General features: G+C 40.1%; 1 protein-coding gene across 1 annotated transcript in view; it reads right to left on the reverse strand.

Moving 5' to 3' along the window:
• MUC19 (mucin 19, oligomeric) overlaps positions 1–17,373 on the reverse strand; it is a 129,800-nt gene that overhangs the window by 9,574 nt on the left and 102,853 nt on the right. Inside the window, 35 exon segments of the mRNA XM_087441908.1 lie at positions 573–623; positions 1,238–1,291; positions 1,463–1,504; positions 1,738–1,788; positions 1,906–1,959; positions 2,235–2,279; positions 3,591–3,644; positions 3,901–3,954; positions 5,159–5,212; positions 5,538–5,591; positions 5,771–5,824; positions 6,079–6,126; positions 6,650–6,703; positions 7,457–7,504; positions 7,658–7,711; positions 7,952–7,999; positions 8,667–8,720; positions 9,122–9,169; positions 10,028–10,081; positions 10,333–10,380; positions 10,804–10,848; positions 10,993–11,046; positions 11,934–11,987; positions 12,089–12,142; positions 12,655–12,708; positions 12,860–12,913; positions 13,178–13,222; positions 13,630–13,683; positions 13,822–13,875; positions 14,117–14,161; positions 14,307–14,360; positions 14,885–14,938; positions 15,791–15,844; positions 15,992–16,045; positions 16,796–16,849. Of these exon segments, the coding sequence (XP_087298034.1) occupies positions 573–623; positions 1,238–1,291; positions 1,463–1,504; positions 1,738–1,788; positions 1,906–1,959; positions 2,235–2,279; positions 3,591–3,644; positions 3,901–3,954; positions 5,159–5,212; positions 5,538–5,591; positions 5,771–5,824; positions 6,079–6,126; positions 6,650–6,703; positions 7,457–7,504; positions 7,658–7,711; positions 7,952–7,999; positions 8,667–8,720; positions 9,122–9,169; positions 10,028–10,081; positions 10,333–10,380; positions 10,804–10,848; positions 10,993–11,046; positions 11,934–11,987; positions 12,089–12,142; positions 12,655–12,708; positions 12,860–12,913; positions 13,178–13,222; positions 13,630–13,683; positions 13,822–13,875; positions 14,117–14,161; positions 14,307–14,360; positions 14,885–14,938; positions 15,791–15,844; positions 15,992–16,045; positions 16,796–16,849 (1,806 nt within the window).

Genomic DNA, 17,373 nt, shown 5'->3' on the forward strand with positions numbered 1-17,373 from the left:
CCCTGGACTCCCTTTTCCTAGAGCATTTACTTTAGAAAAGTTGAAATTATAAATTCTTTCTCTGCCCCTTTGAGCTGTAAATCTTCCCTCAGACTCTGGCCAGTTTTACAATCCAGGAATGTCTTTCTCAAAGACCTGGGAGCCACCTCTTTGAAATGTAATCATCAAGAATAATAGTATGCCTATCTCCCTATCTCTAAGTAGGAGCCTAACTTCATTCTATAAGCACCAATTAGCAAATATAGATGGCCTAATCACATAGACCAACTTGTCCTCTAACCCTCCAGTACTTTTCTACTAGTTCATCCCAGTGCTTAAAACTCTCTTGCCTTTTATTTCAGCAGAGTTGAGTTCAAAATCTCACCTCTGTTGCAATGGTTTTGATCCCTACTGCAATAATCTTAAATAAAGTCTTTCTTGCCTATTTAACCCCATCTGGTACAGTTTTTCTTTTACAGTTCAAGTTGGATACTCATTCATAGAGATAATCTGGTTATCTGAAACATTTGGGTGTTAAAGGAGACAGGAATGTTGAGCACGTAAACTTCACTTGAGTCAATCATTTCCATTACCTGGGCTGGAACTTTCTGGGACACCAGTAATTCTTGATTCCACAGTGGTACCTGAAAAGGCAAATGGAGGACATTGCATATTAGACACACCTCCTATGGCTATCCTCAAAGATCAACAGCAGGAAGAAAAAGTAAATCAGATGAAAGTCTGGACCAATGCTGCGGCTAGCCCATAGAGTACCTTTGTGAATTACAGAAAACAACTCCTCTGGACAAATAAGGCCTCATGGATTTACACCCAGTAGGAGGAATACCGGCTGGATTTCAACCTCTACTCTGTCCTTCAGCAGGGACTCTTGTGCACCTGTACAAACTTGCCTGGGGACCCTGATCTGAGCCCAGGAACTCAGAGCAAGAAGACAACCTGAGACGGCTGGAAAAGTACATTTCTAATGAGATTCTGCCCTATTTTCTAGCCCTTTATCTTTACCCTCAACATTCCCCTACGTTGAAGCAAAGGCATAGGAGTCACTAACGAGAACACAACAGATTTGAACCACTGATGCTTGCTTGTTTGCATTCCAACTCCAGTGGTAGCCTCTAAGAAAGGCAAACAAGAATGAGGTTGGGACTGCTGTGTTGATGTTACAACAGTGAATTCCAGAGAGGGGCCTTAATTTTTCTAGGCTTAGATACTTACAGCCACTTAATAAATATTCACTTACTTGTGTTGGAACTTCCAGCAATAGCTGTTGTGCCAGATGCTACCCCACTAGTTCCTGTAATAAGAGAGAAGGATGAGCCTCATAAAGTCTTTTTCAACCTAAGAAGAGTGTGGTATTGGCAAGTGTACCCATTTCTCTGAAGCAAGAGAAAACAATTTAACATGACATGCCAGGTTTAACATTTGTTCCAAGAAAAATTGCTAAATTGTGGTGATCTCTACTCACCTGCTTGGCTACTGGTGACTCCCACTGATCCTGTGGTATTGCCTGAAACAAAAAAGGAGCAAAGTTTAAAAAAAAAAAAAAAGGGATGTATCTAGAGAATTACACCTGTAGTGTGTTCTCTAGGAAAAATCAAGGAGCTAACCTAGGTTGGCCTTATGATTTGCTATTAAATTAAAAGCAACCCCTTTCCAGCCATGCTCATTTTCATTCATAATCTGTATGTAGAAAACTCAAATGGAAGAATCATTGAAAATCCAAAATCCGGGAGAACTCACCTGATGAAATTCCTGCTTTGGTTGTTCCAACACCTTCTTTAAAAGCTGTGGCTTTTGTAAGAGCAAAGGAGGAAGATCGAGAGTTTATAAATGTGAAAATGATATGGCAGAGTATGATATTGTCCCTAGAGCCACTTAAAGGAGAATTCCTTAAACTACTTGACTTACTTGTTTTGAAATCTCCAGGTGAGGATGTAATACCAGAGCCTATCCCAATAGTACCTGGGGTGGGAGAGAGAAGAAAGAGAGGGTAATGTGTAGCAATGTCTTTCTTATTGGATACAGATCACGGTTTAGGCCAAGTCCATGTGTTTCTGTGAAAGAATTATTCCTTCTCCAGGATCCCTTGCTCCAAAAGGTGAAATAAACATCTTTTTTCTTGCTCTGTTTTATTCCCTGTGGTGAATTCCAGTCTTCTGAGATCCGTCCTTTATGAAACTAATATTATGAAGATGAGTGCCTTCCTATCCTCACCTTTCTTACTTCCTCATGCTTACCTGTTTTACCAGTAAATTGGCTCCCTGGAATTATGATGGTGACTCCTGAAGGTTAAAAAATGGAAAGAATTAGGAATCCTGAAATTTTAATTAATTATTTCAAGACAGTTCTCCCTTCTAATTTCAAAGTTTTATAACTGTAAGCCTGGGATCTCTGAAAAATGAAACATTCAAAAACACATACATCCCTTGCAAATTCTAGTTGATCCGGTTTGATCTGAGATTCTAAATCCCCAAATTACAAGCAGCATTGTCTCCTGGGTCACATCCCAGTACTCCAACACTCTGTCTTACGCAAAGTCAAATCCATATTGGCAATTGCTAAACCCACACTCCTCCCCTTTTCAGGCTCCTTTGCATTTATCAACCCTTTAAAGCCCAAGGAATCATGTTTTAATTTCTTTGTCTTCTCTTCTCACTCTATGTGTTCACCCTAAATAAACTCACACGCATCCATAGTTTCAAATATCATTTGTAAGTGAATGATTGGCAAATCTCTGTCTCCAGTGCTGGCTTCTCTTCTGTGCTCTAGTTGCACTTCTCATTCTTGCTGCGCACACTACCTGAATACCTCAGAGCATTTTAAACTCAAACTGTCAAAATTTGACCTCACTATATCTTTTATAAGTTATCAATTTTTTTTCCTTCTCCAGTATATTCCCAAATTTGGTGGATGGCACTGTCATCAATCTATGCAAGCACCCAAACCATGAACTAGAACTCATCCAAACTTCTTCCTTCATCCCCCACTGCCCACCACACTGTAATTGATTCTAAATTGTCAACACATTGCTCATTCCTTCTGCCCTATATTTCCCCACATTACTGCCTCATTTCATGTCTCAATTCTAACAGTCTCAAACTGGATCACACACTTCCACCCTTACTCTCCTTCATATCAATCCTCTAACTTATGTCATTAATCTTCCAAAAAAGCAAATCTGTGCATGAGAATCAATCTACCAAAAATCTTTCAATTGCTCCTTATTGCCCATGGAATTATGTTTTAAATTTTTTTGTCATAACTGAGCCCCATATTATAATATTGCCATTATGGAATACAAAATTGATGAGTGATCTCTTTTGTTTCCTCATTTTCGGAAATTTCTGTCACGAAATATCTAGAAGCTCAAAAAAACCTCCCAGCATCCACTCTTGCAGTGTTCTCCCAACACCTAGGTTGTATTCCACAAACGTACTAGATTATTATTATTTCCTGAACCACTTCATGCCCCTACTGTTTTTAGTAGAGTAAAGAAAATATTTCTTTCCTTGATCATTTTCATTGAGTAAACAAAAAATCTTCATGTGAGACTCCAAAAATGCCCTAAGTTTATTTCAGTCATCTTCATTTACCTGAGTTGGAAACTCCTTGGTAACTGGTGACTTCACCTGATATGAGAGTAGTTCCTATGAAGACAAGTAAGAAAATATTTTATCAAAAAAGACTCCTGTCCCCATTAAGGTATCTACTGCTGGGAAGTTATATCCTAATAAAGATGCATCTGATGAAATCTTTAGTCCGGGAAATTCTAGTGCATTAAGATGACCAACCCCAATTGGCTCAAAAGAGTCTTCAAATGAAAAGTTTTCTCATCTCCTGTCAGTAGCAAAATCCTGCTAGTAATCAATGAAATCCCAACAATTCTGCAATGCCATGACTGACCTGTTTGTATTCCACTCCCAGTGGTGTCATTACTTAGTCTCAAAGTTGTAGCCCCTGGGAGTAAAAAAGAAAAATTTAAGGTGCTTTTAAACAATTTTGAAATCTGGAAAATGTTTTGCATTGTGATAGTAGGAGACATATTCCCAAAGAAGATGGCTTTTTGCCTGAGATACCAATAGATAACTCACTGTGGCAACTTTGACTAACCCATGTTGGAATTTCCAGGAACAAGTGTGGTAAAAGAAGTTATAGCAGTAGAATGTGAAATGAAAATGAAAATAAGATTGAGAGAGAATGATAGAGAAATTGTGCAATTGAGAGAGAGAGAGAGAGAAAGATATCATAGCAATAATTTTTTTTGCCTTGAGACTAGCATGGACCTGGATAAATTCACATGTTTCTTAAAAGCAATAAAAGGGCTTCTGTCTATGCAAAGAGAAGTAAATACCATGTTTTCCCACAGACTCTTTCATTTCTCCAAACCAATGTATGGCAAAAGTCTAATGCTGGAGCCCTTTTTCTACGGCTTAATGCTTTGGAAAAAAGTGTTTTTCCTCTGCTCACTTGTTTTACTTCCTGTGACTTGGCTTCCTGGTACTTCAGTGGGGACTCCTTGGTTGTGTGTGTGGGGGGAAGGGGGATGTAAATAAAAAAACATTTTTAATTTGTTGGGACCTTAGTCTTGAGGATAAACCCATGAAAATGTGCTTTATCTGCAAGAGAAGCCCAAGATGGATGAATTAAGCATATCTACTAACCAGGACTGGAATTTTCTGGGCCCCTGGAAACTCCAGTTGACCCTGAAGTAATACTTGCAAAAGCAAGATAGATAAAGGACTGAGAGTAATACATCATTCCTAGCTTCATAAAATCACATCCAAAAGGCTGGTGTATGGAGAAAATCAGTCTGAAGAGCAAAGACCCAAATCTGATTGACCTGACATATTGTCTCTTTGAAGGGAATACAAAATCCTATCTCAGCCCACCTTCTCACTCATTCATAATCTACCACAAACTCAAACAGAAAATTATTGAGAACCCAAAAGGCTGAAAGCAAACCACTCGTCAGTTGCTATTCTAACTCCAGTGGTAGCTCTTATTTCCGTAGAAGTTGTAGCCTCTGAGAAAAAATAGGAGACAGTGATATCGGATGCAGAAATTTGGAAAAATATGTAACAGTATGACTTGATGTAATATTCTGATGGCAGACATCAGGTTTCTAAAGATCTTATAGATCTTCAACTTTTTCATGACTCACTTGTTTTGGAACTCCCAGGTGCGATGGTTGTGCCAGTAGTTACTCCAGCGGTAACTGAAATCACAAAAGGAGAGAATCAATTTATGAATTCCCTTTTACTTAGTTTTAAGTATAAGTATAAACTTTAAGTATAAACTAAAAGGTTTATATCAGGGACTTTCTTGCCTTAAGTGATATATCACGTATGGTTTCAATTATCCCATTTTATTACAAATATACAAAGTAAAGGGCAATTCACATGAGGTAAAGTGTTAACATCCTAACAATTTTTTACTCAAAGAGAGATTTAGGTTGAGTAAATTTCCCCTAAGTTTGTTATAGCCAAGGTGATTTACTTTAAGATGAAGAGACAAATAATTATTTGACGGCTAGTGCTCACCTATTTTAATTCCACCCTTAGTGGTTCCACCACTTTCCAAAGAAGTTGTGGCCCCTAAGTGAAAGGAAGAAAGCAGAAAAAGAGTAAATTCAGAAGAATTATATAATTGAGAAAAGCTATCCCCAGCGTATGGTAGGGAATGTGTGTTTGGGCAGAGGGGTTGACAGGGAGGGAGGCAGGGGGATATCCCATTATTGAAGCTCCTTATATTCCCTGTTAGGCTATTGATTTACCTGTGTTGAAACTTCCAGATGCAACTGTCGTGCCAGAGACTACACCAGTGCTGCCTGAAGTAGAATAGAGAAAGAGAGAATCCAAACACTGATGCATTTACCATCCTGAGACTAGCATGGCCAACAACAAGACTGTCTGTCACTCCACAGCAGCAGAAGACCCTTCTCAGGACTATCCTTTCAAGATGAAGTTCATTCTCCATTTTAAATTCAAGGCCACAATAAACACATCGGCTCATGGTCCAGCCTTGATGATTTGATTCCCTAGCATTAAATATTAAAGGTCTCTGGGCCTTTCCCATGTTTACCTGTTTCACTTCCAGAGCTTGGCCTTCCAGATGTGCCTGTGGTGGCTCCTAATGACAAGACACAGACACAATATTTGTGTAAATGTATTTCATTGTATTCAGTGAATAAACTCATAACACCCAAAATCCAAAATTTGATAGACCTAAAACTTTCAGAGTTATTTTCATCACTGCTTCCCTAAATAGAACTATATGGACATATATTGCCTCCATCTGAGACTAGGGTAATAGCTTGAATATCAAAAAGGGGGAACCTTTCTGGAGTCTCCTCTTAAGAACTACAGTATAAGGTTTGCCCCCAGAAGAAATGATATGATTTTCATAAATATAGACTTCCTTTAACAAATGTCCACATGAAAAGGCAAAGGCAGAATATAAATTAGCAGGAACTCAAGAGTTGCCAATTCCACTTTCCTTGGTTATATGTCCTTCTATGGAAGTTGTAGCTTCTGAGATGGAATAGAAGGAAAGTAGTAAGGGCTAACGGAAAGTCATAGACAGGTATCATGTACTATGCTTCAGATCTAGCCCCAAGAAAGAAATTATAGCCCCTATTTCCTCATTGATTCACCTGTGTTGGAACTTCCAGGTGAGATGGTACTGCCAGGGGCCACTCTAGTAGTTCCTGAAAGCAAAATTGAATGATATCATTATGTTAATTTCATTCCTATAATAAGAAGAGTATACTCTAGACTAGGATGGGGAAACTATAAATTTTTTTATTATGTGAAAATGCCATTTTCAGGGATAGTTCGTTCCAGGATTGTTTTATGTGTTTTCTAATGTAATGTTTCATTCCCAATATAAATTTGTGGGAGGAGGGTGCAGTTTGCGCTTGTAGGGGGGAGTCTCAATGATAACATTCCTTTCTCTGGGATCAACATCAGAGAGATAAAGGTATTTTCCTTTCCTTAGCTGTTTGAATGCCAGGGACTTGGCTACTAGATTCCCCCAGAAGAAGAAACAAAGCAGGATTGATTGCCTGTTGAATTTTCATTTGGGTAAAGCATTGATGCCACAGAAATTTTAGTGTTCTAGAAAAGTTTAGACATGTAACAAAGAAATCTAGTGATATAGCATAGTGGTAGTACAGTGTCATGGTTAAGAGGATGGACTTTAGAGTCAGACTGTTCAAGTTCAAATCTGCTGTTTATTCACTGCGTGAGCTTGAGCAAGTTAATTAACATCTCTAGCCATATGTCTTCTCATCTGTAAAAACAATAGTACTTTCCTCACAGTTTGGAGTGAGGGATAAAAGAAATAATAATGAGAAGGGTATAGAATAGGGCCTGGCATATAATTAGTGCTCGAAAGTGTTAGTTATCATTGCTATTGTTGTCATTGAAAAGTGAAGAGGTTAGGAAGCTTGTAAACTCACCTGTATTCCTTCCTGTGGTTCTACTGGCTCCAGAGAGCACTGTAGCTACTAAGAGAGAAGAAAGGTAGAAAAATGTGAGGTGAAGATGATTCGGTATTCTGAAGAAAGTTAAGGATGTAATTTTCTCAATGACAGCACCCTGAGAGAGACTTTACTACTAGAGGTTTTCCTATGGAGAGTCTCTCCAGCTGGCTGGCTTACCTGTGCTTGAAGTCTCAGGTTCAACTGTAGGGCCAAAAGCTACCCTAGTGGTACCTGCAACAAGAAGGGAAGTGGTGACTTTTCCTCTCATGAGGGGGAATCTGCTTATCTTTTGGGCTTTTTCAACTTATGGTGAATTATCTGTCTTCTTTCAGGCACAGTTTTATTCCCAAATCAAATAGAGACAAAATTCTTCAACCTAGGAGCCCCCTTTTCCAGGATTTAATGGCAGTAAGACAAGGGTTATTCATACTCTTCCCCTTGTTCTTCTGGCCCCCTTCCCACCATAGTTACCTAATGTGCTCCCAGCTCCTTCATTTACTGATACTGCAGTGGTAGCTCCTAAGAGGATGAAAATAGGAAAACTTTTGAGCATAAAGATAAACAAGTTATTGGGATAACCACTGCACATTTCAATCACTTTTGTACTCAAGGAAGAATCAGATGAAGTGAAATAAATTTTCTGTGTTGATTGTGGCCTTCTGTTTACCTGAAATAGAACCCTCTGGGACCATCTTTCCATCATCATTTCCATAAAATGACAAATGGAAAGAGAAAACTTTCTAGCCAATTATCACTTCCATTCTCATTTGCATGAATCTACATATGCGAAGCTGGACTAGGGAAATGGAAGGACTTCAAAATTCTGCCCAAATTCACTCAAAATCAAGTAAGAAAAGAAAACATTGTTGATCTTAGATAAGAGTTCCTAAAAAGCTCTTCCCCAAGAAACTATCCTACTAAGAAACGAAAGTCATTTATCAGCAAAAGTCACACACACACACTCCACACTAATCCTCAATTGTTTTCCATCCCACTATAGTAGTTCTATTAATTCCTGTGGAAGTTGTGTCTTCTGGAAGGATAAAAGAAGAAATAGATAAAGGATGGGGATTTAGGAAGAAGGGAAAATATATTGTGATGTTCTTACACGAAAAGATCAATGTGAAAGACATTTTTGTCACCTTATTTCCTGGAAGAATGCTTTCTTCCCAGCTTGTTAGCCTACCTGTACTGGAACTTCCAGGTGCAACAGTTGTACTTGAAGCTACACCAGTGGTACCTGAAACAAGAAGGCCATGCGACCATCATGGAGAATCTTCTGCACTGAGGCAATCTGAATATAAAATAAATGTATAGTTCCAGGGCCACATCTTTCAGTGGTGTACTGTGCATGGACAGCTCCTGGAGGCACCATTCACAGAAACTATTTTGTCCATATGTCCCTATGAACATGTGCTTTCACTGGCCTTTCTGCTCCCAGATTTAATCATGTATTTTTCCCCTGTATCAATTATTTCATTCATTCAATACATTTATTGAGTCTTGTTGAGTACTAGTGATTCATCAGCGAATAAAATAAATGACTTTTTTTCTCAAGAAGCCTGTCTTCTAGTAGGCTTACTTAGCAAATATAATGTAAAATCTTCAACTGGGAGCAGAGGAATTTTTCATCACATTTACCTGTTTTACTTCCAGTGACTCGATGGTCTGATGCTCCAGAGGTAGTTCCTGATGGTGGAAAGCAGGAAAAAGATACTGAGTATGTTATGGCCATTAATCAATCTCTGAGGCAACCATTAAGCAAACTGGAATTTAAAGCTCAAGATAAAAAGTCAAATGCAGGAGGCTGGCCCGGTGGCATAGGGGTTAAGTGCACGCACTCCGCTTCCGCGTCCCCAGGTTCGCAGGTTCGGATCCCGGGCACACACTGACGCACGCTTGTCAAGCCATGCTGTGGCGGCGTCTCATATAAAGTAGAGGAAGATGGGCATGGATGTTAGCCCAGAGCCAGTCTTCCTCAGCAAAAAAAGGAGGATTGACAATGGATGTTAGCTCAGGGCTAATCATCCTCACTCACACACAAAACGTCAAATGGGAGGCAAAAAATTTCTAAGTCCATTTTAGTCATCTACTCACATGAGACAGAACCTTCTAGGACACTATTGATTCCTACTGATTCTGCAGTAACATCTATAGTATCCAGTGGGTTAATATTCCAGGGAATTACTACTCCTACCACCCTCTTCATAAATCTATACCACAAGACCAGGCATTGGAAAAGACTGGTCCAGAAACCAGCCTAGGGGTGTGAATCAACAACATGGTTGGTGCGGAGTATGGGCTAAAGGACCTGTCCTTCTGCAACAATCTTTCTGATCCAGAAGCAAACTCATGGTGGTACTCAATGGCAATGCTAACAGCTGGGACTCCTAGTTCTCACTGATTTCATCACAGTAGATCTGATGCTTTCTAAGGAAGCTTTGGCCTCTGGAAGAGGAAATGAAGAAAGTGGAAAGTATGTCTGGGGATACATATATCTCCTTGAGGTTAGACAAGGGATGACTGCCTTTGAATATATTCACTTACCAGTGTTAGAACTTCCAGGTGCAATAGTTGCGCCAGAGACTACTCCACTGGTACCTGGAATCACAAAAGGGAAGGGATTGATATGTAATTTCTTTACGTTAAAAGAATGGTTAAGAAGAAAAACATTATAAGTTTCTTTTAAGTCATAGAAGGCCTATATGAGGAACCCTAGAATATCATTCCACAAGTACATTTCTTTCAAAAAAAAAAAAAAAAAGAAGTAAGACTATATTTCTACATTAGGAGTCTCCTTACTCTGAATACTGGCAAATATCAGGGAAATGTTTATATTTTCTTGTGCTCACCTGTTTGACTGCCAGAGACCTGGCTCCCCAGTACAGTGGTCTGGGCTTCTGAAGAGGAGAAAAGAGAGAGAGAGAATATTCCGCTGTACGTAAACTTAAGAACTTGGGTTAAGCATTAATAGTCTGGAATTTGGAGGCTCAGACAAAGATTTCCATAAGGCAGAAATCACTCTGCATCTCAGCCAATTGGAATTGCTAGAAGGAACTCACAAAAAAGGAAAACTTTCTGGATTCCAGCTAATATGCTGGTGATATTTGTAACAGCAATGGAGAAATCCCAATCCATCTTCAGACTTGGAGCGGTGAAGCTCAATTCTGGAATTTAGTCGATTTTCAGAAAGATTTTGTCTCTAATAAGCAAGCCTATTTTGACTCACTTGCAGTGTCCCTAAATTAAATGCACACTCTCTCAAGGAAAACCTAGAGAGTCCTAAACCTGATGACTCCAAACCTTAGGCTCTTCATTCTCACCTGTTTGGGCTCCAGTTCCAGTCTCTTTTGTGGAAGTTGTGGCCTCTGAGAGAAGAAATAAGAGAATGATGGAGTCTGGGAATTTGGAATACTAGGAAGAGATATTAGGGCATTATTTTATTAGCAACCCCCAAACAGAGATCATGACATCTGAGATTAAATAAGGGGAATTCCTTCTTGTTAACTTACTCGCACTGGAACTGACAGATGAAATGGTTGTTGCATAGAACTCTCCAGTGGTACCTAAAATGTAAAAAGTAAATAGAGCAATAGAGCTTTTCCTTCCCAGTTCATCTTGGAAGCATCAATGGGGCCTGAAAGCCCTGGACGCCCTTTCCTGAAAACACTCAATCTCTGAAGAAAATGGAAAATGAACAACTTCATAGCATCTTATTTCCCAGGTCAGCCTGGAATGGATGCGTTACCACTGGGTTTCCCTTTCACTATGTGGTAAGAGGAAAGCAGGGCTTTCAATGACCCAGACCCGTTTCATTTCCAAGGACATAACCCCCTAGTGTGCCAGAGGTGCCTACAAGGAAATACAACATAGTTTTAATCTTTATAAGTAATACTTTTTGATATAACTTTGATATAAGTAATAAAAGTATAACTTTTTGAAATAAAACATAGTTTTAATCTTTATAAGTAATACTTTTTAATGAAGGCAACATTTTGAAAATCAGTTGCCTTCATGTAGCTTTCTAATAATGGGAGATATAAATAATAAACACAGAAAACAAACAATAAACATCATGTATAAATAAATGAGAGAGACGATAAAAAGTGGCAAGCTATGGGGGGAAGGTAAGCTGAGTAAGGAAGATTGGAAGTACTGGGGGTTGGGATATACGCAATATAATTTTTATGCAATTTAATTTTATGCAATATACATTCATATCTTTTTTCAGGAAAAAAAAAAAGAAAATCTCTGAAAGCCACAACACTGAGGACAGCCTGGCGGAGAGAGCTGAGGTCTTGGAATTCCCAAGCAGAATAATTACCCAGGCTATCAGACAATATGGCCACAGCGAAAATGAAGGTCCCTCCCTGACACTCCTTCCCATTCGTTTGTTCGCTGCAATAACTCAGAGAAATGATGCGAGCCCTAGACCTTGGACTGAAAAGCTCACCTCCTGGCAATCCTCCTTGGGTGGTCCTGCTGCCTCTTGTGGAAGTTGTGGCTTCTGAGAGAAAAAAAAACAAGAGTACAGAGGGGATGTGGACAGGATATTCTGGGGCTCCCGTAGGCTCTATCTCCTGAGGGACCACATTCAGGATTCCTAACCTGTGTTGGCACTCCCAGGTTTCAGAGCTTTGCCAGAGATGCCCTCGGTTGTGCCTGAAATAAGAAAAGAACTGTGGTCATTTGGTCAATTTGTTGCCCATCGTGAAATGGGCATGAGATCTTCAAGGAAAATTAAAAAAAAAAAAACACCTTGGTGTCTCCCATATACCAGTAAATTTATTTCTCTGGACTTTCTAGTTTCAAGAGTCCATCCATATATTTCCCATGAATCATTCATTCCCTCCGCAAATTTGCAGAGAAAGTCCTCCACCACTGAGTCCCCTTTTTAGAGTTTAGTTAGACGGAGATCGATTTGGACCCAAATTACCTATATAACTATCAGGGCATGGGCCTCATGATGCTCTGATGAAGGCTCCTTAGAGCACAAGACAAGCAGGAAAAGTTGAAGTGTCTGAACTGATTACTGATGTCAAATACTGAACATGTGCTAAATTTTTGTCCAGTAAGCTGAATATGGGAAACTCAAAGCGTTTTGATATATTTCAGAAAAGACTTTTTATTGGGAAGTTATTAGAAAGTACAATTAGTGCCTTAACAGAGCTCACCTGTGGTTATTCCAATTCTTCTTGTTCCACTTTCTCCTACAGAAGTTGTAGCCTCTGAGAGAGAGGAAAACAGAATAGAGATGGTTGGCAACTATTTAAGGACCATGGAGTAGGTATGGTAGTTCTCCTACACAGGATAACACTGGAAGAGGAATCTCATCATAGATAGACTCATTGAAGATGCTCTGCCATCTTGCTGACTCACCTGTGTTGAAACTGCTAGGGGCAACAGTCGTACTGGGGGTTACCCCAGCGGTGCCTGAAACACAAAGGGTCTGAAGTCATTACAGTGACTCGTGTTTGTCTCCTGAAGACCTGCCTCTAGAAGGAATCTAAGTGTATCTTTGTTATGTCAAAGGGCCCTTTCACTACTTCCTGATAAGGTGAGAATCATATGCCTTTCCTAAGACCCATATCATTAAGAAAGCAATAAAAACAGTAATGTTCCCAAGTTGAGGCACCCTTTCCAAACATTTCATCCATTCTAAGATAGAGAAAGTTGGTGGCTTTCTCCCAGGCTTACCTGTCACACTCCCAGTTGCTTGGCCTCCTGGTACTGCAGTGGTGCCTACCATGGGATGAAAATCAGAAACATATTTGAATGTGACAAGGAAAATATTGAATATCATCATTGCTTTTTTGAGCAACAAAACCTTTATATAAGATAGGCCTGTTTAAGGCCTTTCTCTTCTTCCCAGATATAGAATATTCCTCAGCTCCCCTGAGATCTTAGTGATGTGTATGCCATCACAGGAGAAACCTCTCCCACCAGTTACACCACCAGTCCTTCTTTAGAAAGTTATAGCTGTGAGGCTAGACCCTGGTGTTGAGAGCTCTTCCATAATCATGTTAAATCTCAGAAAGTATTGAAAGCAAATGGGAGCCACTCTGCAGGAAAGCACACGGTCCCAACAGGTGAGCGTATGGAGAGTCATAATTCATGCTAAACCCCAACTGTGAGGTACTCATTCTCACCGGGTCTGGATCCAGTTCCAGGAGTGCCACTGCCTTTGGTTAAAGTTGTGGCCTCTGAGGGAAGAAAGTGATGAATGGTGAGGTCTCAGGATTTGGGATTTAAGGGAAAGAATTATGTCGATCTTTTATCAGAGCAGGTCTACTAATTATATTATGAGGTTAAATACGGAGATTTCCTTCTTGTCAACCTACCTGTGTAGGAACTCCCAAAGATAATGGTTGTCCTAGAGAATTCTCCTGTAGTACCTAAAAATGAGAAAAATAAAGGGATCAATACAGCATTAGTTTCCCCTTTAATACGAAAGTAGCTATGTGGCATTGAACCACTGGAAAACCTTTCCTGAGGATCTCTGTTTCTGAAGAAAATAAACCGTCAACGACTTCCCACAATTTCCTTTCCTGACCCACCTGTTGATCATTGTTGTTACTAGAGTTCCCTTTCCACAGATCTCACTTAAAGTGGAAGGAGACCTTCTGTCACCCTCACCTGATTCACTTCCAGACCCTGGGCTCCCTGGTGCAACAGAGGTGCCTAAAAGAGCAAAAAGACAGATGATGGATTTATCTTTCTAAATTTTACTCATCAATTACTTGAGGTATTTTGATATTCAGATGTTTAAAATAGAACTCCTTGAGCCTAACATTCTCATGTGGTGAATTTATTTAGTCCATCCTACCTGGCTTGGAACTCTGTGAACTGCTACTGGCTCTAGGGGAAATCACAGTGGTACCTATTAAAGCAAATACAGTGAAGCTTCAAAATAAGTAAGCATTTCATCATTCCACTAATATTTATTAAGCATTTCTTCAGTGCAATATTGTTTTAGGCCTTTGGATGTATCAGGGAGCAGAATATTCAAAGATTCCTCCCCTAATGCAGCTTACATTCTAGCAGCTGGAGACCAGCAGTGAATAAGAAACACAATAAATAATCAGTGGGATAGATGTTAGAGCTATGGGAGGATGGCGAACCATATAAAAGGATTGGGGCCTTGGTAGGCAGGAGCTGGCCAGCAGGTTGCCTTCATCCCTGTCATCCAACAACTAGCTCTGCAAACCTGGGCCTCTGGAAATCCAGATGGTAACATCTGAGGCCATGGAATTCGGAGGCAGACTCAGCTTTGTGATTCTGACATATTATGTTTCCAGAGGAAATGCAGGCCCCTTTCCTTGGCCCACCTTCACACTTATGTGTTCATGGTAACTACACGGAGATTTGATAAAACCCCACAGCCTCAGACTAAAAAAAACTCACCTCTTAGAAGTTCCACTTGGGTGGTCCCACTTCCTCCAGTGGAAATTGTGGCCTCTGATAGAGAAAACAAAGGAAGGAGTAAAGACTAGGGTGTGGGAAAGTGCACACTGTGCTATTGTCAGAATACATCATCCAAGGTGCCAGTGTCTAGATTTTGCATGTATTTTCAGACTTACCTGTGTTATAATTTCCAGGCTCCAGAGTTTTTCCAGAGACTATACCAGTAGTACCTAAAAAAAAGAAAGGGGGTGGGCCGGCTCCGTGGCTTAGCGGTTAAGTGCGCGTGCTCTGATGCTGGCGGCCCGGGTTCGGATCCCGGGCACGCCCCGAGGCACCACTTCTCCGTCCAACGCGAGGCCGAGTCCCACGTACAGCAACTAGAAGGATGTGAACCTATGACATGCAACTATCTACTGGGGCTTTGGGGGGAAAAAAATGAATAAATAAAATCTTTAAAAAAAAAAAAAAAAAAAAAAGAAAGGGGGTGTGGTCACCAGTTCAACTGCTTGTCCGGCATTGATTTAAATAGGACTCTAAAGTCTCCAAGTAGCAGCAAACTATAACCCTGAGACTTTTAGTGCCAAGAAGTAATCCATATGTGCCCCATATAACATTTCTTTCTACAACTACTTTACTGAGAAAATTCTCAACTATCACGTCCCTTTCTTCGGAGGGGAGATAGGAAATTTCTCTCCACATTACCTATTTATCTGTCATTAGTTTGACTTCAGGATGGTCTAGTGAAGGCTCTTGTAGGCTCAGGTAATAAGGAGACAATGTAATAATCGTGTTGACTTTTTTCCTGAATTTGCTCAATATAACATATGTAAATAGTGCAGATATATTTTCAGGAGACTGTTTTAAAAAGTTATTATGAAGTGCAGGCAATAGCTTAGCAGCGCTCACCTGTGGCTATTTCAACTCTGGTTGTTTCACTTCCTCCTAGGAAAGTTGTGGCGTCTGAGGGAAAGAAGAGGAAAGATAATTGGAGACTATTTCAGGATCACGGAAAAGATATGATGGTACTCCTGCAAAGGATAATACCAGAGGAGACATCTAATTTGTGGGAGGACATGTGGAAGATTCTATGTCAACCTGTTGATATACCTGTGTTGGAACTGCCAGGGGCAACAGTTGTGCTGGGGACTACTCCAGTGGTGCCTGAAACACAAAAGGAACTATGGTCACCATGGTGCTCGTGTTTCTTGCCTAAAAACATGCCTCTAAAAAGAACATTAGTATATCTTCATCATATCTAACTGGCTCGCTCTCTAGTTCTCCTCTGACGGTGAGCCCTGTGTATTTTCTTGTTAACCATTTTAGTACCAAAGCAATCAGAGTCTCCATGTTCCCAACCTGAGATAACTCAACCTGGCATTCTGTGTCAGGGAAACGGTGGGTTTCTGCCACACTCACCTGTTTTACTCCCAGTGACTTGGCTTTCTGACGCTACAGAGCTACCTGCTGTGGAGTGGAAACAGAAGAAGTTATGGGTGTGCTGAGACCTTCAGACATTGGGAAAATACCACGCTCTTCATTGCTTTCTTGTGAAAAGCAAACATCTATATAGGGCAGACATGTTTCCCTATTTCTCTTCTCTATTTCTGGGGAATAGAAAGTTTTCTTGCCCTTCCCTCTTCGAAAGCTTATCACGTTTGTAATTTCACGAGAGAAATGACTCAGAACAATTAGTACAGTCATCCCATCTTCAGGCATTACATCTATGATTCTGGACTTTGTTATTAGCAGCTTTTCAGGAAAAAGTTACAAAACTGAAAAAGAATTAGTTGGCCAAAAATGCAGTATTAGTAAAGTAAATATGAACCATTTTCCGGAAACTTTTTCTCTTTAGGCTCTCCTATGAGCGTCATAATTAGTGATAACAAGAAGATAGGAGTTGCTCCTTCTCACCTCCTCTGAATCCACCTCCAGTGGTGCCAGTGACTTCTGCAGAAGTTACGGCCGCTAAGGGAGGAAATAGCAGAACAGTAATTGCTGGGCATTTGGGATGCTAGAAAGAGGTACGTATGTTGTATTATTTTATCACAGCAACCCCACAAAAAGCCTCATGTCCTGAGTGTCCATAGAGATGGTTTTCTTATTATTTCAATTCTACCTGTGTTGGAAATGCCTGTTTTAATGGATCTCTCAGCTCTCTGGTAGTATGCACTGAGTGATGCATGCTTTTGTTTGTTTGTTTGTTTGTTTATTGCAGTAACATTGGTTTATAACATTGTATAAATTTCAGGTGTACATCATTATACTTCTATTTCTGCATAGATTACATCATGTTCACCACCCAAATACTAATTACAACCCATCACCACACACATGTGCCGAATTATCCCTTTCACCCTCCTCCCTCCCCCACTTCCCCTCTGGTAACCACCAATCCAATCTCTGTCTCTATGTGTTTGTTTGTTGTTGTTATTATCTACTACTTAATGAGGGAGATCATACGGTATTTGACCTTCTCCCTCTGACTTATT

Source organism: Ceratotherium simum, chromosome 17 (genome assembly GCF_057802395.1).
Source record: "Ceratotherium simum simum isolate JZ-2026a chromosome 17, ASM5780239v1, whole genome shotgun sequence".
In the NCBI taxonomy this organism is placed as follows: domain Eukaryota; kingdom Metazoa; phylum Chordata; class Mammalia; order Perissodactyla; family Rhinocerotidae; genus Ceratotherium; species Ceratotherium simum.